The sequence below is a fragment of the Myotis lucifugus genome, unplaced genomic scaffold (assembly GCF_000147115.1).
Source record: "Myotis lucifugus unplaced genomic scaffold, Myoluc2.0 scaffold_56, whole genome shotgun sequence".
NCBI lineage: Eukaryota > Metazoa > Chordata > Mammalia > Chiroptera > Vespertilionidae > Myotis > Myotis lucifugus.
This window is the reverse complement of record NW_005871104.1, coordinates 4,391,410-4,416,137: the sequence shown is the minus strand read 5'-3', so window position 1 is coordinate 4,416,137 and position 24,728 is coordinate 4,391,410. Positions and strand designations below refer to the sequence as shown.

Below are 24,728 nucleotides of genomic sequence, written 5' to 3'. Positions count from 1 at the left end.
AAGAGAACGGCTCCTAGGGGACATACAGCAATTTCTGCGCGAACCTTAAGGAAAGGAATGCACAGTTTGAAATGAATGAAGGAAGAAGGTAGAAGAGTTCAACATCTGTTGCATATTTTAGAAATCATTTTAGGATCAAGTGAACCGGCTCTCTTTTAGAGTTTTGTAGCTCATTAACTTGACCTGAAGCCATTTAGTCAGAGGATAAAGTTAATCCTCAGAACCCCTTTATGGTATTAAATCCTTGTGACTGCCTAATCATGGATGACTTTCTTTCATCTAGAAAAGATAAAACAAAAGATGTCTCTGTTCATTCATTCATTCAACAAAAATTGCCATCTCCCACCCTCGTGGAGCTCACAATTTGGGGACAGTAATAAAATCACCACCCAAATGAATGTGACATCACAGAGGAGCAATAAGGATGCTCTAAGGGCCCGCTCGGGGACATTGCCTAGTCAGGGAGGTCAGGGAGGCTCGCCTGATAGTGTGGAGCCATTCCTGCAGGAGTGTCTAATTTCATAGCAGAATGGTGTTCTGAGAAAGCCATCCTGCCTGCTGTGTGGTTACACTCGTGGTTATACTCACTGCGGCAGCGTATGTCTAAGAGATCATTCTGTGAGAATAAGAATGCCAGAGTGAGACTAAGGTGTGTGTGTGGGGGAGGGGGGGGGCAGCACCAGAAGAGGGGATGCCATCAGTCACTGCTTCCCCACCCCACCTTACCCCGTCTTGGGGGGACCATCGTAAGCAGTAACAGCCTGCCAGCTTGAAGATCTGTTGTAGAAATCATCCCGTGGATGTCAGCCTGCCAGGTGTACTTGGGAGTTCACTCTTCCAGCTCAGGCAACACTGAGTGGTGAGGGCCTCTGGGAGCACAGTGCTGAGAATTCTCAGGTGTCCGCAGGAAGAATATTATGCCAGGTTGGTGATGCCTGCCTTCATCCTTTGTGACTGTAGCGAAGAAATGGGATAAAATATGTGAAAGTGCTTTGTAAATTACAAAGCACTATCCAAATAATAGCTAATAATTGTAGCTATGATTTTTAGTGTTTTTAAAATACCAAATGCTGCTAAGAACTTTGACTTGCTGTCTGTCACTTAATCCTCACAATAACCTTTATGCTAGATACTATTAGCCTCCCTCCTCCCCGCCCCCCCCCCCCCGCCCCGCCCCGGTTCCTGTTGGGAACCCAGGCTTGGGAAAACTGTGACTTGCCTAAGGTCGCATAGCTAGTAAGCAGCAGAACTGTGACTCCCAGTGGGTCTTTCTGACTCTGAAGCAAGTGCTTTTACACACTTTGTTTTGCCATCTTTGGGATGTAGGGCAAGCATGTCAAACTCAAAGGCTAACACAGCCACATAAACAAGGTTAAGTTTATGTGGGCTGCAAAAAAAACAAAAGCCTCGACTTTCATAGAAACGTAGGTGTATTTCGAAAAGTATAGTATAAAAAAAAAGAACAAGAGCAATGGTAAAATTAATGTTTTCTTCCTGACACTTGGCATCTCTTCTCTGCTACTATCTTTCCTACTTGGGGGGAAATCTTGTTCGAAGTGATTACTTTCAAAACTGACCCAAGGTGAATGTCAGTAATTTTGGATCTGACAGGAGATTGTAAATAACTGCTCACACCATTATATTGGCTGGGCTGCAAAAATATTCATTGTGGGCCATGAGTTTGACATGCTTGATGTAGGCGGTGATGATTGTAATTATTACTATCAATGGAGCAATGACTCTGTTGCTTGGTGGCTCAATCCCAACTCCCCAACTAGAAGACTCATCGGCTGGGTTTGCAGTCATTTTTTGGTCCTTGAAAGACTTGGAACTTGCCTTCTACTCAGCGTGCCAATTCTGCCTGCCTCTCTCCTTACCCATCCACATCTGCTCTGCAGAGCAATATAATGGCCCTCTGTTATGCTCAGCTCTAGCCTCTGGAAAGAACACTTGTTAGAGGGTTTCCTGTGGTTGATCACACATCAGAGCTGCTGAGACTTTCAAGACCCCAGTGAACAAGGTGCAGAAGAATGATTCGCTTCAGCAAGTTTTCCTCTCCTGGAACGAACTGCTTGCCTGGCCACTTGCTAGACACTGAGATGTGGGAAGGAGTGGGCGGAGGTGGGAGGTGCGGACTATTAGCTGTGATGATGACACTCGGGTGGTGGCTGGCACTTTGCAAAATATTTTTCATATGACTTTTCTCCCCGAGCCTCAGTTTGGTCATCTATGAAGTGGATAGAATGGCAATAATATAGTCAAGTTTCATCTTGTGAAAGGGTTGGGCTATAATAAACACACCACTTTAGGGGAAAATAACATAAAATCAGTACCGGCCTTGACAGTCGTCCATGGAATATAAAAATAAACCACCTCTCTAAAGTCCAGTGTAGGCAGTTTTTCCTCCATCCTTAAAACCGATGACTTTCTTTGGTTGGAGTCATCACGGTGCCTTCTGAGGTAATGAGTTAACACCTAATCATACTCTATCTCCGCAGGGAAGCCTTTACTGACCTCCCTGAACAGATGAGATCACCCTGATCCGATCTGAAAGAAAGGGACTTTCTTTGCACCACGTACCTTTCTTTTAGGCACGAGCCACTGTTAACTATTTTATTTATTTGTGGTTCTGGATTAAAGTCTGCAACCCCCTGCCACACACAGTAGTGTAGGCTCTGTGAGTCAGGGCCCTTGGCTCTCTTGCTCTCCAGTGTCTCCTGGACACTTCACACAGAGCCTGCATGTGCTTGTATTCATTAAACATTAAAATGGATGGATGGACGGACGGGCAGACGGATGGATGAATGGGTGGGTGACAGACTCAGATGAACATTATCAAATGATCAGTCAGAGTATTGTTGTTTTTCCCCCAGTGATAAAACATTTAGAAACTTCCTCAAGAAAATGGTTCAAGTTGCCATTGTCTTTTAAAATGGAAAACTTATTATAGGTTTCATTTGCCCTTTAGATAACAGACACTGCAAAATGTCTTGGCTTTTTTTTTTTTCTTCCTCCTCTGGTGCTTAAAAAAAGTACTTTAATGAGCATTTACACCTTACGCAGGAAATGACCTTTTCTAGAATCATCTGTACAAAACGGTGAATTGGATGGTGGTATGGCTCTGCCCTTGGAAGTACAGCAGGTCCTCAAATAATGTCATTTCGTTTAATGCTGTTTCACTATCATGTTGACAAGGGTTGGGGGGGATAGACCCTGTGGTGTTTGCACATTCTCCCCACATGTGCATGGGTTTTGTCCAGTTCCTCTGGTTCGCTCCCACAGCCCAGAGATGTGCAGGTTGGGGAGTTGACGTGTCTGTCTTGTCGCAGTCTGAATGTGGTGTGTGTGTTCGTGGCACTAGGCGTCCTGACCAGGGTTGGTTCCCTCCTTGTGCCCTGAGCCGCTAGGATTGGCTCCAGCCACCCACGACTCTGAACTGGAATAAGGTTGGAAAATAGTGATCTTACTTGTTTTTATTAATCTTTCTTAAATGTATATATAGCTCACATTTATTCCAGTGTTTAATATTACAAGTGTTTTTGGGTCTTCATTTAGAAGTTTGGTGATGTTTTTATGAATAGAAAGATGCCATAGGAACTCTTTTTTTAAAAATCTTTTAAAATTATTTTTTATTTTTCAATAACAGTTGACGTACAATATTATATTAGTTTCTGGTGTACATCCTCAGTGATTAGACATTATATAAATTACTAAGTGATCATCCCAATAAATCTCATACCCATCTGACATTATGCATAGTTATTAGAATATTATTGATCATACTAGAAGCCCGGTGCACGAAATTCGTGCACAGGTAGGATTCCCTAGGCCTGGCCAGCAATCAGGGCCAATCAGGTTCCCCGCCTCCCCACCTCCTCCTTCCCTCGCTTCTCAGCACCCCGCCGCCGCTGGTCGCCTGCCATATTCCATGCCTCCCCCTTGTGGTCAGCGCACGTCATAGCGAGCGATAAAACTCCCAGTTGATCTCCCAAGGGGACAATTTGCATATTAGCCTTTTATTATATAGGATTCCCTATGCTGTACTTTACATATCCATGACTATTTTGTTACTACCGATTTATACTTCTTTTCCCCCCTTTTATTGAATTTATTGGGGTGACACTAGGTTAACAAAATTATAGAGGTTACAAGGAGCACAGTTCTGCAACACATCATCTGTGCACTGTATTGTGTGTCCACCACCCCCAGAACAGCAGCCTACTGCATAGGGGCTGGGCTCAGGTCAACCCCATTAGTCTAACGTATTGGATGCCAGGATGAGAGTGGTCTTCAGCCTACAAAGAGGGAACATTTCTTCCTAATGAAAACGATTATCTTTCTCCCTGCATCCCTCCCGAGAAGAGGAGGTTCTTAGATTAATTGCAAGTGGGTAGGTAGTAACGTATTTTATTTTTTGAGTTCTACTCCAGCTTGTTTCTTGCTCAAACACCTTCTGTGGCTCCCACCTGCCACACAGCTCAAGTGTAAGGCCCTTGGATTCTGGTCCAGACTTCTTGCCCTCATTGCTCATGATTCTTTTGTGCCCCACTCACTCCAGCCAAATCAGGCCCCTTGCCATTAAATAAATATGCCTCTTACTTTCTAACCTTCATTTCTTTGCCCTTACTTTCTCTCCAGATGGATTCCACCCGTCCATTGCTAATAGTCCTGATCCTACCCATCCTTCCATGTAACTCCCAAAGACTCTGTTCCTACAAGAATTCTTCCCTGATCATTTCAGGTAGACTCTAACCTTTGGGTCTCACGATGCCTGTAGAATGTCTCTGTACAACTTTCAAGGCCCTTAGTTACAGTGTGTGTGTTTTTCTGTCTCATCTACTTGTCTCCTATGCGTGATTTTTGATGAGGCCAGGAACTATTTATTTATCTTTGTCTCCCTACAATTCTTTGGCCATACCAGGTCCTCAGTTCTTCAATGACCTATTCTCATTTGTGGAATGAACGAATAAATAAAACAATCTAGCGTATGTCCTCAAAATTCATGAAAAAGTACATTTATCCAACTGTCTAAACTCCCTTGCTTAAAGTAACTTTACACCTTTGGCTAGCTTACGTCCCCCCTGCCCTTTTTGAAGTATAACCTTGAAGGCAACCTTAAGGAATGCTTTGTTGTGAGGGGGTGTGTGTGTGTGTGTTTGTGTGTGTGTGTAGGAAGGTTATTAGAATAATCTACTTAGCAGATTACCAAATGTTTGGAATTATAGAGTGTCATTTAAACCTCAAAACAAAATCATTTCAGCTCCTTTGTAGGGGTAGTTGAGAGGAGGGCCCAGGGGAAGCCATCCTAAATTTGCAGCAGAATCTGGTCTGTAATATGTCCTCAGACCTGGAATGAAGCAGGCGACCCCCTCAGTTTTCCTTTCAGCTTTGCCATTTCAGAGCATATGGCTCTTTTCCCATTATCTTGAAGACACTGGCCAGCTCGGCCAGCGACGCGGATGTGCTGAGCAGTAGTTGCGGAGTCTGCAGTGCTGGGATTAGAGCGTGCACTGTAACAGGTCTTTCTTCTTGGGCAGGATACAGTTGGCTTGCTTCACCACCTTTCTTCCCTCCCTCCAAAGGGTGCCCGGCACACTAAGTAGTGATTAAACAAAAGATTAAAATTCCATTTGCGTGTGTGAGTGTGTGGCTGTTTGAACACTAATCACTTCTTCCAGGGGAACGTTAAGTAAAAGCACTCAGATACCAGGAGCAGTTATTTAGAGGAGCCAGTCAAAATCCATTTCCAATTTATTATTTACTGCGATTTCCACATTAATTCTGCCAGCCTCCCCCACCCCCTCTCCCTCTCCTCTCTTGCCATTCTCCTTCCCCGCCCCTTTGCTTCCTGTAGCAAAAGGACATCTGCAAACTGAGAAGAAGAAAAGTAGCAAAAGATGGTCCCTGAAGGAAAATAATCACCACTTTCCTAGACAGATCTGTGAATTAAAGAAACTTTAAATTACCTCTGGACTGGAATTTTAGGTGTGGGGGTTTTTTTTGTTTGTTTTTATGATATTAAATGACCGCTATTGCATAAGAATTGCTGTCTTTGAGAAGCATTGTCCAAGCCTTTCTTGTTGCTAAAGGTCGTGTGGCATTTGTTTCTAATGTAGAATGCCATTATTAATTAGGAACACTTTGCTTTCCTGAGGAACACTGGGTTTCCACGGGGCCATATGACCTGTTAATGAGGACACTCTAAATCCTGTTATCAGCAATAGCCAGTTGAATTGGCTCAGGTGTGAAATAGGTTGCCTCTGCAGGGCTCACAGTTTTATTACTAGATTCCCATCCCTTTCCTAGTCCCCCAAACATGGCCATCGCAAACATCGTGTCACAACCTTTCTCTGAAAAGAACGTATTAATAGTAGCAGTCCTTTATTGGGAGGGCCTAACTTTGTGCCAGACACCAAGCTAGATGCTTTGTGGAGATTAACTCAGTTCATCCACCCAACAACCCGCAGATCATTCTGTTAGTTTCCCCTATTTTTCGGTCCAGGAAACTGAGGTCCATCTGCCCAGGAAGTAAAACCTAGGCTTTTCCGACTCTGGAACCAGAATGTGCTGAGTCATTAGACTACCTGTCACATTGATGAGCAAGCATTCATTCATTCACTCATTCCACTGAGGGCCTAAGGTGAGCCAGGTATCAGCCTCGGAGAGCACAGTGACATGCACTTGCCTGCAAGAAGCTCACAGTCTATCTCAGGGAGAGAACAGCCAGATCTGGTTTGGTTTGGGGGGCTGACAAGCTAAGGGATTTAGGACAAGTCTGTCCTACTCTGTTAGTCTCAGATTTTGTATCTGTAAAATAAAGCAGCTGGATTTAGACAAGTGTTTTTCCACCTTTATTGTGAATCAGACTCATATGGGGAATAGGTTTAAAAACACATCATCCTGGCTTCCTATCACCAGATACTTTGATTTAATAGGTTCAGTGTGGGGCTCAGGAATTTACATCTATAATGAGGTCTCCCAAGAGCCACCCTTTGAGAGAAAGTGATCTGGCTATAAACCCCATGCCTACGTGAAATCTGTGTTGTCTTGCCTGTACCCCCAGTGCCTAGCACAGTGCCTGGTACTGAGTGGTTCTCAGTAAACATTTGGTGATAGTTTGGATGATCTATGAGCTTTCTACGGATGAACCTCAGAGGCTCTTAAACCACCTGAAATTGACGCAAATTTTATTAAGGTTTGTGGATAGGGCCCTTTGGGCTCTGAATGCTCTGTTTTCTCCTACCAACAGCTCAGACCTATTACTGGAATATTTTAAACCCATATAGTAAAATTGGAATCTTTTAAACCCATATAGTAAAATTTGAGTCCTATATCAAGGTGATTTGATGAGAACATGTCAATTTAGTTTCTTAAAACCCTAAAAGAGTTGCTATCCACATTCTGTGTGTAAATTCTGAAAGTGCTCAGGAGATACGGTTTGAGATGTTTCTCAGTTCATCTAACAGTATCCTTTGGGCAGGTAGTGCCATCTCCATTTTCCAGGTAGGAAAATTGAGGTGCCCGTGACTCCTGTCGCTTGTCCAAGGTCATATTGCAAGCGTTCTCTCCACTGAAAACTAGCCCGGGAGTCCACAGACTCTTCTCCTCTTGCCTGCTGGTGTGGCCTTGGGTAAGTAGTATGGCTTCTTTGGGCCTCAGTTCCCCCATCTGCAAGATGAGGAAGGAAGGGCTAATTGTCTCTGAGCAGCTGCTTAGCTAGGATATTAGAGGACCCTCTACTGCTACATGTTTAGACATGCAGAACCCCCCTGTGTCAGCAAGCTCTAAGGTCTCTTACTTTAGGGATGATGGGAGGACTCATGATACCACCTAAGCAGCACAGATCTTCTCTGCAGATCATCCCAGAGGGACATACATCTTTAAGGCAAAGACAGTGGAGATGGTAGAAGCCGTGGGTGTGAAACTTCTAGAATTTGGGGACCTTATTCTCTACCCCGTCAGTTCAGCAATTCACTGCTCATCCTGAGAACAAGATTTAAGGAGTTTGCTTCTGTGAGGTCACAACTGTGAGATTCAACCCCATGTCCCATTCCCAGCCATGTGGGAAGACGTTCACATAAGAGGATACGGAGGAAACTGTGCCCTTCATGGAATCTTAGACTCTTAAAATGTCCTTTAAAGGTCACGTAAGTGTGCTTCATGGGCCAGCACCATCAGCATCACCGGGGAGCTTGTTAGAAATGCAGAATTGCAGCCCCCCCCCCCCGACCTCCGGAAACAGATCCTGCATTGAACAAGATCCCCACGGGATTCTGCTGCACATAAAATGTGAGCAGCACTAGCCTAACCAGCCCTTGATTTCCTCCTTCATGCCCTGATGAACAGTTGAACAGCCTATTCCTGGCCTCTTCTAACATCTTCCAAATGGTCCTGTTTCATCCTAGCACGGATCCAACCCTTGGAATTTCTTCTCTATCCTAAACCAGCCCCTCATTCATTCCATAACTTCTGCTATTAGCTCCAGGTGGTGCGGGTGCTGCTGTGCCAGAGACCACACTTTGAGAATCACTTCGAATTGGTACCTTCTGTTAAGGCTTTTGCAGAGCCTCTTGGGTTCCCCCAGTGACCTAAAGTAACAACTGAAGTTTCAGTCTTTGGGTAGCAGAAAGTGGAAAAGGCCTTGGGAAGGAGGGCTGGAGAAAAACTGCTAAATAGCTCACGATCGATCAGTTGTGACATTGAGACATATCTATTTGGGCAGGTCCCTGACCCACGCCAAGGCTCCGTTTCCCTGTCTGCGAAACATGGAGGTGGCCCTAGCTCAGTTTCCAAGTATATGTATTTGTTCACTTGTCTGGAGATTTGGTTGTCAATTTTGTTTTTAGCAGAGGACCATTTTAAAATGAAATCCCACCCGGATCCTGAGTACGGAAAACAGAGAGATGCATTGCTGGTCTGATTGGTCTGACTGACGGAGGGTCCAGCTCCTGCCCTCAGCCCCCTCATCCCCCAGGCAGCACTGAGGCATTCAAATGTAGCTCTGCACAGTTGAAATGCACCGAAGGCTGAACTTCCAGCTCAGCCTCTGCGGTTTCTGTGAACCCCGAGAACTGTTTGCGGGCCCGTGGCCTCTGTTTTCTTTTCTTTCCGTCCCTGACCAAGCCATCCGGCACGCCAGCTTTCAGAATTTTCTTCTTGCAACTCAGAGAGGCCTGTAGGAGGGACTACAACGGATTGTTATTATCATTAAAGCTGTCGTAAGGATATTGCACTGTTGTAGACAATCTGCTAACTCAAGAATCAGCCAGGGACTTAATAAACAGGCATGTGGACTGTTTTATCCCGGTGGCTTCTTTCTATGGCTGACGTTCCGGCACACCACACATTCAGGGCCTTTGTAGTTAATTACATAGGAAATAGGACTATTGGATTCTGTGTGTCACAGTGGCAAGGACTGTCTCGCGGGAATTTTAATGGGCAAGGTGATGTGGAAAGCCAATCTCATCCAAGGGAACACGGGATACCTAAGCAGTGATACCTTGGGAAGGTCTGAGTCTTTAGACTTCTCCATGGGCGTGGGAAAGCATCTGGCACCTTCAGGTGACCCCAGGCACTGGCATGCAGCCTCGTTTAATTAGGGAAACTGATTCTAATGGGCCCAGAGCAGTGGTCAGCAAACTGCGGCTCGCGAGCCACACGCGGCTCTTTGGCTCCTTGAATGGGCCACGAAGTTTCAATCACACCGTACATGCGCGCCCACACGTGGTATTTTGTGGAAGAGCCACACTCAAGGGCCAAAGGAAGAGCCACACTCAAGGGCCAAAGAGCCGCATGTGGCTCGCGAGGCTGGGCTCTCTCCCCAGACACATAATAAACAGCTTCAGAGCCAGGCCCGTGGGAGCTGCTCTCTGGGGGCTGTTGCATCGTCCTGTTTCCTTTCAGCATTCAACTGTTTGTTCACACATTCCACACAGTCGCCCAGTGTTCACCCTCCTTGTGACTTTAGAAATGAACACGGCCAGGCCTAGTTCTGCGACTCTACCACCCCTGGGAGTCTGTGCCCCGGCCGTTTGCCCTGCCTGCCCCTCCTTTCTGCCTCTCTGAAGCTCAGCCCAAACGCCTTCATGTCACGAAACCGAAACCTTCTCCAGTTCTCCCAGGTGGAGGTGAACTCCTGTAGCACTTTCTGCCGGCCTGTCATCTGAGGGCCACCTGCCCTGCCCCATCCGTGAGGTAGCCACCAGCCACCTGAGCACTTGCAAGGGGCCTGAATCGAGATGAACACGAGTGTAAAATACACACTGGATTGTGAAGACTTAGTACAAAACAAAAACAAAAGTAAAGTATCTCAATGAATTTTTTACATTGCGTGGTGAAATATTTTACATAGAGTATATTGGGGTAAATAAGATATAGTATCAAAACTAACTTCCCCTGTTTCTTTTTCTTCCCAATGTGAATACTAGAAAATGTAAAGTTGCAAATGTGGCTCACATTTGTGGCTCGTGTTGTTGTTATATTTCTCTTGGCAGCGCCACACGTACTGCTTTTTCTCAAGTGAAAGGAATGTTTGTCCATCTGGGTTTTTCTCCTGCTGGTTTCTGACTTCTAAGAGGGTGGACACTGTGCCTCTCATTGTCCTGACCTTTGTGTACCTGGGTGGCACTAACAGAGGTATACCAAGGGGGTTAATAAATGAATAATTGACAGACATTCAATCAATACCAAAAGCTCCCTTGGGCAGTGTAATTTCTGGGTCTCTTATTAAACTTATTTTCCCTTTTTCTTTTTCACAGTTTTTGTCTTTTTCTTTTTTTTAAGGGATCACACAATCAGCAAAAGAAGATATTTTTCTTGGGAGATGGACAAAAGCTGAAGGACTGGCATGACAAAGAAGCCATCAGAAGGGATGCTCAGCGTGTAGGTACGTAGAGAGGTACCATCCACGGGTAGGCCTGTGGAGAGGGTATGCATGTGAGCTTGCATGTGCATGTGATGTGTGTATGCATGTGGTGTCTGGACCTCCTGTCAACTCCTCTCCATCTGCCACCCACCACCCTCCCTTCCCCTGATTCTGGAATCCTCTCTTCACCTGTGAGCTGGCCCCGTCCTGTCTCCACTCACATCACCAGATCCACTGCTTTCAGGAATTTGCCTTGCCACCTTTAATCACCAGATCCACTGCTTTCAGGAATTTGCCTTGCCACCTTTATTGAGCGATAAAAAATGTCTCCCCCTTAAGAGATGTTATATTTACAGTGAGCACGGCTCACGCTCCATACAGCACATTTTCTCGGTGAATCCCCACATCAACCTTTATGGCCCATTGGATGAGAAGGGACCTATAGTTCAGAGAGGTGGGGTCCTCTGCCCACCGGCACACAGTGAGAAAGAGGCAGGCTTGGAATTTGAACCCAGGTCTGGAGGGCAGAGTTGACCCCTACCAGCCCTACAGCCACGAGGCTGAATGAATTTATTGGGCTTCACCTAACATTTTCTTTGGCTAATTCGTCTTCGGAGCAGTTTCTGTTACAGCTGGGGAGTTGGGAAGGGAAGTTATGTGGAGGGTTGTTTGTAGAGAGCCTGGACTAGGAGTCAGGAGGGCAGCTCTGACACCCCTTTCAGCCATGTGACCATCAGGAAAAGTCCATAATCCTTGAGCTCAGTTTCCCCATCTGTCACTGGAGCTCATGCCTTGACAATCTCAGGGTATTGGTACGAAGTAGCTTTACACTGGAAAACACTGTAGACATATAAGTGATTGGTATTTTATTCATTTTTATCTCAGTTAAAGGCACCCACTATTGATTTTTTTAAAAGTACATTATGACAAAACCAGATTACAACAGGCTTTGAATAGAGCTGAAATGATAACTGAAATTCAGGGAAATCTAAAGACGCGACATGCATTTTTCCGTGTGCCAGTAATTTAGAATGAAGAGTTAGGGTGGGGGAGGGCTGCTTAAATTAAAAAAGGAGACATCTGAAAGGAGCCGATTTTCCAGACAATTGTACCAGAGTTATTAGCACACCGGCCTAACTAGCAAGAAAGGAGTAAGCCCTGGAGAAATCATTCAGAATAATAATGACCAGTGCTAACGGTACCAAGCACCTTGCCCTGCATTACCTCCTTAATCATCACACTGAACCTTCTTATCCCAATTAATACAAAGGCGACAACCAAGACATAGACAGGCGAAAGGCACGCCCAGGGTGACAGAGCTGAAGTAGCAGGGCTGGACTACAGCTTCCACCCTGCCCGCTCCAGGGCCTAAATATGAGTTGCTCCCCATCCTGCCTTCCTGAGGCTCCCGCCCCGAGAGAGCTGCTTCTGCTGCATCTGAGTCCCTTGTGGAACCCGTCCCGGGCACTGGCCCACTGTGTTTTACCTGGAGCGTCATACAGACAGGGGAGTCCTCTCCCTCGTCTGGCAGGATTGGAGTAGCCACAGTCCTTGGGCCCCACCTCTTAGCTTGCACCTCCCCATCAAGCTCATGTTGTCCACATTCATTTTACAAACTGCATGGGACGATGCTCAGAGCATAAGTGCCAGAAGATGAGGTCCTGTCTGACCAGCCGATCTTACTGCCATTCCTTCAGGACCATCGGCAATGTCGGATTCTTGGGCTGTTCCTGCAGGCTCGGGGTGGACATTCCCACTTCCCATCCGCATCCTGGGAACCCTGAGGACAATTTCCTGGAGCATCAGAAGCGCTTTTCCTAGCTGGATTGTGCAGAGAAAAGAAAGAATCGCACTTTATCCAACCAAGTCTGCAGCTCACATCAACACTTTCCAAGCAGTCCTGCCCGAGCCTGGGCAGACCTTAATTTGTTTGCTGGCTTTAAAAAACTCAAAAGCATCTTGTATCGTTTGTGGCAATTTTGACTTACATATAAAGTTTGCCCTGCCTGGAGAATAACCATAACATTTCCTCACATTTATATAGTGTTTTATAATTTACAAAAAGCTCTCACCTACACAGCATCTATTGGACTCTTACCAGGCTGTGGGTACCAGAGCCAGTCAGCTGCGGTCAGAGAGGTGGTGTGACTGACCCAGGATTGATCAGCTCATATGTGGACCTGGTCTTCCTCTGGGCGATTAGACCCTCCCGATCAGGGATATTTGGGGCTCCTGGCAGAGTGGAGGGAGCATAGGCTTTGGAACCCACAGACCTGGCTTATAGCCTTTCTGAGTCCTCGTTTATCCATCGATAGGCTGAGGGCTCATGTTCACCCACATGCTTCCTGTGGAGATTACATGAGGACAAGCTCTATAAAGTGTGTGACTCGGCCGTGACTGAATGCTCACTCCCCTCCCCTCTGTACACTTCCCCCTGCAAAACCTGCACGGACATTCTGTATCCAGCACCCGATTTCATCTTTGTGGTTGAATCATATTCTTCATCCTTCTTCCCCGCGCCATTCAATTAGCAACATTGACTTTGCTCTTTGCTCCCAGGAAATGGAGAACAAGGAAGACCGTACCCCATGACGGATGCTGAGAGAGTGGATCAGGCGTACCGAGAAAATGGATTTAATATCTACGTCAGCGATAAGATCTCCCTGAATCGCTCTCTCCCTGATATTCGGCACCCGAAGTAAGTGTAACGTCTCTTATCCGCTGGGATGGAAGGAGTTTGCCCTCGGCTCTTGTTGAGAATTAAAGAAGCAGGTACACGAAGCGCTGCTGGAGGAGAGTCCCTCCTGTTACACGGGGCTTTGTGGGAAGGTTCGTGTGGTCGATGCTTCTAGAATGTAGAGCAGCTGTGGCAGAGGGATGATGATGTCTCCCTAAAAGAGCCGGTCACCTTTCTGTGTTCAGACGGTGGGAACAGGGAACCTCTGCATTTCCTTTGGACTCTGGCCCATGGGGAAGTTCAGACCTCAACTTAGAAGACAATTGCAATGACAGTTTCAGCCTTTACTCTCCACTTTCTGTGTGTGGTGTTTCTTATTTTTAATCTTTATTTTAGCTCTCCTGTGTATATTTATGTCTTGTTATAAGCTACCTCAAATCATTTGAGAGGGGACATATGTAATGATTATAAAGGTAACTGTGGCTCCCAGCCGGCATGGCTCAGTGGTTGAGCATCGACCTAGGAACCAGGAAATCACAGTTCGATTCCTGGTCAGGACACATGCCTGGATTGTAGGCTTGATCCCCGGTGTGGGGATCCCAGGAGGCAGCTGATCGATGACTCTCATCATTGATGTTTCTATCTCTCTCTCCTGCCTTCCTCACTGACCGGGAATAGAACTGTAACCTCCTGGTTCATAGGTTGACGCTAAACCACTGAGCCTCGCCGGGCTGGGCTTAAAGTCATAATTCATATAAGGCCACAGGTGAATAAGGACTGAGCCAGGTATTGGGCTCCAGTCCACCAAAAAACTATCCTCTAGACTGGAAGCCATCTGCCTCCCGGGCATTTTCAGTAGGGTTACTGTGGCGGTCGTGTGATTTTCTAGTAGAGCTATTGTCCTGAAACTGGTGTGCATTAGTCGTCTGGAGGGCTGTTAGAACACAGAATATTGAGCTTCACTCCTGTAATTCCTGAATCGTTAGATTTGGGTTGAGGCCTAAGAGCTGGCATTACAAATAAGCGCCCACAGGATGTTCATGCAGCAGAGTTGGGTCCACACTGTGGGGACCACTGCAAGGAGATTTCACGCTGGCTTCTACACGAAGATAGTTCTGAGTAGCACTGGAGCATAAAGGGTTCTGTTCAGGGACTAAAAAGTAGAGCCCAGGAAAAGATAATAACGGCTAACTTATAAGGTTCTTACTCTATGCCAGGCATCATTCTAAGCCAGTGGTTCCCAAAGCAGTGACTCCAGCATTACCCAGGAGCTTGTCCGCATGCAGATTCTCAAATCCCAGCCCAGATCGACTGAATCCAAAGCTCTGGGGTGGGGCCCGGCACTCTGTGCTTTAACAAGCCTTCCAGATGATTCTGAGGCACACTTCAGGTTTAGAGCTGTGTTCTGGGCACTTTCAGTGCATCAACTCGGCCAAACTTTCCAAAAACTCAACGAGATAGGTACCTTTATTGTCCCCATTTTACAGTTGGGGAATGGAGGTACAAAAAGGTTAAATAATTTGCCCAAAATGACACAGCAGGTAAGGGCTGGTACCAGAATTTGTATGCGGAAATTCTGACTCTGGAATCTGTGTTCTTAATCACCGAGCTATAAGGTCTCTCCACCTGTCAGAGCTCAATTGGTAGAATGCAATAATCAAGAATTAATCTTGGTAGCAGGTTCGGCTACTCACAAAATGCTTTCAGCCCCATTACATCCGCCAGTTCCTGCAACAGTGAGTTGGCCGTACTATTATCTCCACTTGGCAGGTGAGGAAACTCGCCTACAAAGTGCACGCTTGCCCAGGATGGGGCCCTTTTCGTAAGGATTTCTCGTAGGGAGGGGAGGAAACGGGGGACCTCGGGCTGCTCCCCTGTGTGGTTTGCAATTTGTTTCATGGTCTTCAATGTCAAGCCTGAGAATTTTTTCATCCAAGTCTGAGAATATAGCTCAGATATTGCTAATGTGTCTGGATTCAGAACTGTGACCTGACTCTGAGGGTCAGAAACTCAATTTATGAGTTTAGCCCCTTGCAGAGTTTAGAATTCTGCACTAATATCATCTGTCCGGCTCTGGGAAAGAAGTTCATCTGGGAGGTTTATTCCCTCACCTCAGCTGTTCCATGGTACTGTGGGCTCTCAACTCTGGCTGTGCCTGGGGTGTTTTTGAAAACATACAAAGGCCAGGACAGCACTCTAAGCCACTGGGCTCTCAATCTCTGGGGATACAGCCTGCGCCTGTATTTTCTAAAATCTTTAAAAGCAATTCTTACGTGTAACCAGGGCTGAGAACTGGTACAAAGTAGAAATATTTTTAGAATGAGAGAGAGAAGCTGAGTGTGGTCACAGCTTTCATCCAGCCATTCATCTGTTCATCCAGTAAATACAGAGTGGGGCAAACGTAGGTTTACAGTTGCTCGTATGGAAAATAACAGTAATTAATAATACAACAATAAACTGTGTTTCACGTACTCACCACTGTAAACCTACTTTTGCCCCATCCTGTATATACTTAATGGTCTTCTGTGTGCCAGGCCCTGTGCTTGACACCGAGAACAAAGTGCTAAATGAGCCCTTATTACTGCTTTGTGCAAGGGGTGGGACAGGGGCATACGGAGCTCATTGCGCCACGGTGAGAAGACCAGTAACTGTGGTAGGCAGAGAGTGCTTGGAACCTCAGGGGACACCCCCACCCGGCTTTGCGGAACGGGGGAGAAACATTACAGGTAGAGAACTGCCTGGGCAAGACAGTACGCGTTCTTCAGCTTACGAATTACAAGGCTGAGTCTTTCCTGTTAGAAGTGGAGCCAGGATGAGGATCCAGCCCTTTGTCCCCCAGCGCAGTGCTCTTTCCTGACAGCTGAGAAAGAGACGGCTTCCTAACCTAGAGCTCCGCGGTCCGAGGAGAGAATTCAGGGGGGCTCTATAAACAGAGGAGAAAAACATGGCTTTCTTTTTTCATTGACCTCTAACTGAAATGTGGTGCTCCCTTCCGTTATGACTGCAGGCAACACAGCACCTGTGATGTCGTCACCACAAGAAATCATGTACTGTCTCATCACTTGACAGATAGCCCTGAAAGGTGGTGGGCACCCATCACTACTTTGAACGGAAGGTAGTTTCTAGAACTGCACTAGATCTTATGGTTTCCTGTGTTCCTCAAGAAGCACATGTATTACTGTAGTTTACATTTTTTATTATTTTGATAACTATATTTCAGTCTAATTGGTTTCCTTTGCAGTCCTATATAGTTTATTTTATGAATTATAAGCATTGCTCTCAGAAGTGTCCATACGTATTACCAGCCTGGCAGAGGGTCCAGGACAGAAGTAAGGCGAAGACCCTTGTTCTGGGTGGATGGGAACTGAGCTGCAACATGCCACAGGCTCCTCGGTTACCAGCCACCCACCCAGCCAGCATCCACGTTACAGCAAAAGATGTCGCTAAACCCAGTGCTCCTGACACCCCCCTTTTTCAGAATTCCCAGTTGTGGAAGCTGACTTTTCAGAAATGAGTTGACAGATGTCTTGAAGAGCTTTTCTTTTTTTCTGGGGGAGGGGAAGGGACGGACTTTCCTGCTCTGTGACAGCAGAAATGTGTGAATAAATGAGAGCAGTTGGGCTGCTCATTCCCTCTGGTTTCTTTTCACTTAAACAACTTTCCCAGCAGGAGCTGGGGTTTATGTTTGCCTTTTATTCCTTCGAATTGAATTTTGGCAGCAGCATGTCAAGAACAGGGTCGAGGGGCTGTTTGTTTGTGCCAGCTGCACTGGCTTTCCCCAGAAGCCGCACGGGAGAACGTGCAGCCACAGAGAATGGAAACTAGAAAGTTCAGCCTGTCTTGCTGGGCTTGCATGTGAGAGGCGGCCAGCTGGCTCTGAGCAGACCTGCCCTCTGCACCTCCTGCCCAGGGAGCAGAACAGAGGCTGGCTGGTGGGCTGGCCCACTTTCCCTGCTCCAGGGGGCTCTGTGGGCTGCTTGACAACCGCACATGGAGGCCCCTCGGGCACAGAGCTGATGGCAGTGGAGCCCCAGCTGCTGAAGTGACCCAGGCCTGAAGGTTCCTAAGCAGAGTCCTCTGTTGAGTGATCAGTTTCTCCCATGTGAAGACTGTCCACAGTGGGAATGAAAACAGCCTACAGTCCTGACTGCTTTCTCCAAATCCAGTCCATGGGTGTAGCTTCCAGAAATGAATGAACCTGAATGGAACCCGTTGCAATAAAAGACCCAGGTCTACCAGATTCCTGGTTCCATGCTCCCTTTTGCTTTTTGCTTTTTGTTAAATTAACATGGTTAATTTATGGTGCGTGCTGAATTTCCTGAAAAGAACTTACAAGTTCATATTACTATAATAGGCTAGTAGTATTTATTGAGCACCTTTACATCCCCAACAGTTTACAAAAGCAACAATGGAGGGAGTTATAGCCTAAGTTTGACAAACGTGTATTAAATATATACTCTGGTTGGGGGGCTGAGGGGGAGTGACAATTTGAAAGAACAGGAAATTAAAGCCAACCACATTTGTAGTAGTAATAATAATATTAGTGCCCCAATGTGAATGTACACAGAGACATTAAAAATGCTCTTTAGGGGCCAAGCTGGAGTAACAGGAACCAGATTTACTCTCCTGCTTAAAACAACTGAAAAAATTTTTAAAAAGACTCTGGACACCAAGAAATGAAGGACAGTAATCCTAAAGGGACGGGAAACAAATGAGGAGAGCAATAAATTGTCTGAGCTTATTGCCTCGAGAGAGTTTTCAAGCCACGATGCAGGGAGGGGGGACCCAGGTAGAGCCCCGAGGACTTCCTGAGTTCATCTGATGTTGCTGAGAGTCCAGGGAGACCACCGAGGCAAAGAGCTCACAGGACAGCGTACTGAAGAGGAGAGAGCTGCACGGAGACTGAGCTACAAAGGTTCCCTGCATACTCAGCAGATTACTGATGAACTCCTTCTTGTACAAAAGCTACCGAAGGCTGAGAAAGGGATCGTCCAAGAGGATTACAGGGAGCAGTGCCTCGCTCTCATGCAGAGCCAAGAATAGTGCCTCTTCCCACCACTCGGACTAGGAAACCTTGTCATTTGTAAAAGAAAAAAAGCATAAATTATGACCCAGAAGGATCAAACTGTTTCTAAGTAACTTAACTACATCCCAGGTCAAACCTCAAAACAAAAATATTCAGAATTAACCAGGGTAAATCTAACCAAAGATTATCAGGCATGCAAATAAATAGAGAAACATGGCTCATATTGAAGAAAATACTCAAAACCAGCCCAGAGTTGACATAGATGTTAGAACTAGTAGAGGACACTAAAAACAGTTATTATAACTGCATTCTATGTATTTAAAAAGTTAGAGACATGGAAGATGTGATAAGACCCAAAATGAACTTCTAGAAATGAAAGCAACAGTGTCGAAGTTGAAAAACACAGTAAATAGAATCAGTGGTAGAACAGATATTGCAGGAGAAAAAGATTAGTGAACCTGAAGTTATAAGTAAAGAAACCACTTGAAACATAGGGAGAAAAAAATAATTTTAAAAAAATGAAGAATATTAATAAACTGTAAGTAGTTGAATATTCATATAATTGGAGTTCATAAGGAGACAAGGGATATAATGACCAAAAGTTTTTCAAATTGAATGACAGCTATAAAACCACAGATCCAAGAAGCTCAGTGAAACCCAATCTCAAGAAATAAAAATAAAACAACACCAAGGCACATCATAATCAGATTAATGAAAATCACTGGTGAAGAGGAAAGATTTTAAAGTAGAGAAATAAAGCATATTACTGACAGAGGACCAAAAATAAGGATGATAGAATTTTCATTGGAAACAATGCAAGCAAGAACACTGTGTAGCAACATCTTTCAAGTACTAAGAGTAAAGTAAAAGCTCTGCTAACTTAACAATTCTGTACCCCATGAAAATATCTTTCAAAAATAAAGGCAAAATAAATACTTGTCAGCCACAAAAGATGCTGAAAGAATTCATCACAACCGTCATGTACTATAAGAAATGTTAATGGAAGTCCTTTCAGGGGGGAAGAAAAAGGTACCAGGTGGAAATAGAAATCTTTATACACAAAGAATGAAGATCACTGGAAATAGTAACCATGTGGGTAAATATATACTATTTTTCTAATTGTTTAAATCTTTTAAAAAGATATCTTGCTCTGTAACCAAAAAAATAGCATATTGTTGAGTTTAAACGTAGGTAAAAGTAAAATGTATCCCAACATAAAGATTAGAGGGGAGAAATGACAATATACTATTTTGAGGTTCTAGTACCACTTGTGAAGTGGTGAAGGTGGACTTTATATGTTAAAAGCACTAAAATAGCAAAACAAAGAGTTACAGCTAATAATCCAATGAAGGAGATAAAATGGAGTCATGAAAAATAGTCAATTAATCCAAAAGAAGGTGGAAAAGAGGAAAAGGGGAACACAGATCCAAAAGGAGAAATCAAAAGCAAGTACCAAAATGATGGAATTTAACCTAACCACATTAATAATCATGTTAAATGTAAATGCTCTAATCATTTCTGTTAAAAGGCAGAGATTGTCAGTTTAGATAAGAAAGCAAGATTCAGGTACATGCTGCCTGTGAGAAACACACTTTTAATATAAATATACAAATAAGTTATAATTAAAGGGATAAAAAAAGGTCTGTCTACCAAGCTAACACTAGTCAAACAAAAGCTGGAGTGGCTGGCTATATGTTAATATCAGTCAAAGTAGATTTCAGAACAAAGACTATCACCAGGGATAAAGAAGTTCATTTCATAATAATAAAGGGATTATTCATACATGAAGCAAAAGCTCATAGAACTTCAAGGAGTTATATATATAGCCACAATTATGACATTTCAGCACTCCTCTCTCAGTAATTCATAGAACAAGTAGACAGAAAATCAGCAAGGATATAGTAGATTTAAACAGTAGCACCATCAACTGATATGACCCAACTGATGTTTATAGAACACTCCAGCCATTAACAGCAGAACACACATTCTTTTCAAGTGCACAGGGAACATTTACCAAGATAGGCCATATTCTGGAACCAAGAAAACAAGTCTTTATAAATTTAAAAGGTTTCAAGTGATATCAAATATGTTCTCTGACCACAGTGGAATAAAATTTAGAAACCAGTAACAGACAATCTCTTAAAATTTCTAAATGTTTGGAAACTATGTAACTAATTTATGAATAACAGATGGGTCAGAGAAGAAATCAAATGGAAAATTAGAAAGTATTTTGAACCAAATCATAGTGAAAAGAAAATAATATTAGAATTTGTGGATGTCACTAAAGCAGTACTTCTGGGGAAATTTGTAAGATTCAAGGCCTATGTTAGAAAAGAGTGGTCTCCAAATTGATGACACCAGCTTCTACTTTAAGAAACTAGAAAAAGAAGAATAAAGTAATCCAAAATAATAGAATAGACACTTTAAAAGATCAAAGCAGAGATCAATTAACTAGAGAATAGAAACCAATAAGAGAAAAATCAATAAAACCAAAAGCTGGTTCTTTGAGATGGTCAATTAAATTGTTTAACTTCTAACCAGACTAACCGGCACAAAGTATTGATATCGAGAATCAGAGAGGTGACATAACTACAGATTCTGTAGCTATTAAGAAAATAATAAAGGAATATTCTTAACAACTTTATGCCTGTAAGTTCAACAACTTAGATGAAATGGCAAATTCCTTGAGAGACACAAACTAGCACAGCTTACTCAAGAAGAAATGATTAACTTGAATAGCCCTGTGTCCAGCAAACAAATTGATATTGTAGTTAAGAACCTTCTCACAAAGATGGGCTCACTGGTGGGTTCTACCAAAAAATTGAGAAACAACACGCATTCTGTACACTCTTCCAGAAAATTCTGTACACCCAGATCCACCCCCCCCCACACACACACACACACACACAGTGCCATAGAGCAGGGATAGGCTTGGGCGACATATTTTTTACATATTAGCAATTTTTACCCTTTTTATCTTAAATCGCGTGGTGGAGTAAGCTTGTTTGACACTTATGATGGAGTACTTTAGTTTAAGATGAACGCCCCAGACATGCCCAGGAATGTGACTGGTACAGACTCCCTAGTTGGGCAGGTTGTTAGCCAGGCATTTGCGTGGGAAGTGGGAGAGGGAGAGAAAGGGGCTGGAGCCTGAATGATTTGTGAGCTGGGAAAGGAAAAAAATCCAGGTTTGTTTGGGTTTCTGTTTTTTTTTTGTAGTATCACCGACTTTTCAGGAGACTTCGTAAGGCTCTCTTAAGTTAAACGACTCCTTTCTGAACAGCAGTCTTTCTTCCAAGACAACAGTATTGATCCATCAGACCTAGTATTGGGATTTAAAGGTGCTCATATGCCTTAAAATAAAATGGCAGCCAATAACATTTCTCAAATCGAAGTTGTTTTCTGTAATTTAAAAAATAGGTTTCAATGAACTCAGCCCTTGGCTTGCAATTGCAGAGATAAATGGCTTACAAGCAAAAATGGCTGCCTGTCGTCTAAAAATCACATGGGCATGCGTCCCTACGATTTATGCTAGGTGGAAACCAGCCCACCTCCACGTACGCTGGTGTGTGGCCTGCGGTTCTTTTATCATTTCTGCAAACAGATGCATTTTCTTAGTCTGATAGAAGTGGAAGCTGTGCTCTCCATCAATAGTAACGGCTCCCACGTATCAAGTGCCGTGTGCCAGGCATTGTGCGGAGTGCTCTACCAGCCTGGCCTTCCTCGTTCCCACTTTGAGGTTTTGTGTGATAATACTTTTCATCCTCTGTTTCAACATTATCTCCTCGTTTACAAAAACGTTATCACAACTCCCGTGTGATTCCAGCCTCTCTGGAATCGTATCTGAGGGGGTTCACTAGCTCCATTTTACCGGTGCACAAGCTGAGGCAGGAGAGTGCAGCTCTTTGCTGCAGTTCACACAGCCAGGAGAAGGCAAAGAAGACACAGACCTGGACCCAAGCATGTGCTCTTTCTGCTGCATCACACACAGACTGAGACCCATTCTTCACGGAGAAGGAGGGAGACATTCTTAAATTCTCACCCTTTGTGCATGAAAGTTCTGGGACCAGGCATAGCAAGCAGGACTGGCCAGATAAACGGACACAACCAGCAGACTACTCAGGTTGCATTCCCTTACCTCGCTTGTCCAGGAGCAGATAAAAGGCACTCGGTAACACTGGCCACAGAGATGAGTTTGGTTGCTAAGTGGTATTGGCCTTGAAAGGATTTAAGGAAAAAGAGAATAATGACTGGAAGATAAAGGCGATTACCAATTCTCTCCCTTCATTAAGATGGTATCAAGGGCAGCATGATAAGACAAGCACAGAGCAGCTTAGTTTAGGGGCACTCTTACCGAGAACAGAACATAATTCCCTCCTAATTGTAAGCCTCCTTTCTGCACTTTTTTTGAGTGGAGAAATCAGTAGTCACCCCACCATATACACTCCTCTCTCTATTCTTAAATCTGCCCAGGTAGTGGATGGTAACAGTTTAGCTTTCTATAGCTTTTCCTTTGCTTAGGCAACATGTATAGATACATGAAGAGGTTTGGGGTTTTATTTTATAAAAATATGACTGTACTATTATATATTTTATTCTACAAGTAGCTTTGTTTGTTGAATATATTATGGTCACATTCCTAATAGCTGTGTAATGTGCCACAGGAATCTAATCTATTCAACCATTCTTCTGTTGGCAGGCAGACAGGTACAGGCAGACAGCTTGTTTCCAGGTCTCTGCTTCTGGAAACAGTGGCAAAAACAGTGGCAAAGAACACGTATCTTTACCCTTTGTCTCTTCTTTTCTCTTTCATGAATCATTAAGAATCTTGATATTAAAGCCCATTTCTTCCTAACATTTGCCCGGCAGCTGGCACCTCACTGGGATCTGAGGTGTGGTCCTTACGGCTGTCCTTTCGTGCTGGTAATTCCAGCACCTGGACCTCGCAGACCAGATTGACTGCCGGAGCCCCTCCTTCCTGCTGGCAGCCTGTGTTTAAAGTTGGAGCCCGTGGGATACACCGCCTATTGCATCTGTACGAGGGCCGGTCTGTCATGTGGGACAGCTGGGTGAAGAAACTTGGGTTTTGCTGTGGGCTTTTAAAAAAAAATTGTTATTTTTACAACTGTCTTAAAACTAGATGTGATCTGAACAAAGGGTTTGTAAAATGTGAATTCAGAGGGGAAGAAAAGGCAGCACAACCAAGGTCCTTTAAATACTGCTTGGTCTGAAGTCCCTGGTGCAGTTAGGGGGTGCAAAATTGGTGATGAAGGATGGTGCAGAGATGCCTAATTAATATTCATGAACCTTTGTGGTTCTCCTACCTGTCTGTTGAGAAGAGGGAAGAGCAGGTGAGTGCAGCTGGCTGTCAGCAAAGCCTGACCGGAAAAGGACCTTCGTGAAGATGTCAGCCTGGGCCAGGTTGTCACAGTCATCTTCCAGCTCCTCTGACTCCAGCCAGGCTGTGCTAAAGAGGAAGCCAGTGCCTGGCTCATCCCCTCTCTAAGCCTCACCCCCTTACTTGGAAAAGGGTTGGACTAGGCCCTTCTAACTCCTATTCAACCCAGCAGCCATTCATCACCTACTCGCTGTCTGCAAGGCACAGGGCTGGGCGTGTGGATGCGCCACTCATAATACCTTCACTACCTGTCTTTCCAGGCTGTTCTCAGTCTATCTTCATCTCACACTCAAAGGCAATGAGGGAAGATTATAATCTGTTACTGCTTATGTTATTTGCTCCCCCATTTCACTCTGTATCCCATGGGGCGAGGACAACAGCTTGTTCCTCCCCATTATAGTCCCAGGGCATAGCAGTGTGTGCCACATACTAGGCGCTCAGTAAACATTTCTTGAATTCACAAACGATTGAGAGTAAGCAAATGAGAATGTTTTGAGCCATGAACTGGCTGAAGTCTGGGGTTCCAAGACTGGGCTACATGTCCATAAGAGCAAAACTCTTACTTAAGCCTTATGAAGCCTCGTGCCCTGTCCTGGGCTGGCCACCCCAGACTCCAGGAGAATCGAAGTCAGGAGCATGCTCTGCTGTGAGTTCACACTGACTCCTGTCTCCAAGGACAGCACCAGCTACTTCTTCCCCGACAGGGCTGTTTGGCTGTCATGACATTCTTGTGGTGTTACCATCCCCCTTTCCCGGATAAGGA

The 24,728-nt window shown here is 44.7% G+C and overlaps 1 protein-coding gene across 5 annotated transcripts in view; it reads left to right on the top strand.

The window, feature by feature from the left end:
• Positions 1–24,728, top strand: part of GALNT10 (polypeptide N-acetylgalactosaminyltransferase 10) — a 166,963-nt gene that overhangs the window by 68,236 nt on the left and 73,999 nt on the right. For all 5 annotated transcript variants that reach the window (XM_023754099.1, XM_006089104.3, XM_023754101.1 and 2 more), the window contains 2 exons: positions 10,783–10,885; positions 13,424–13,562. In XM_023754099.1, the coding sequence (XP_023609867.1) occupies positions 10,783–10,885; positions 13,424–13,562 (242 nt within the window). The remainder of the gene's footprint in view (positions 1–10,782; positions 10,886–13,423; positions 13,563–24,728) is intronic.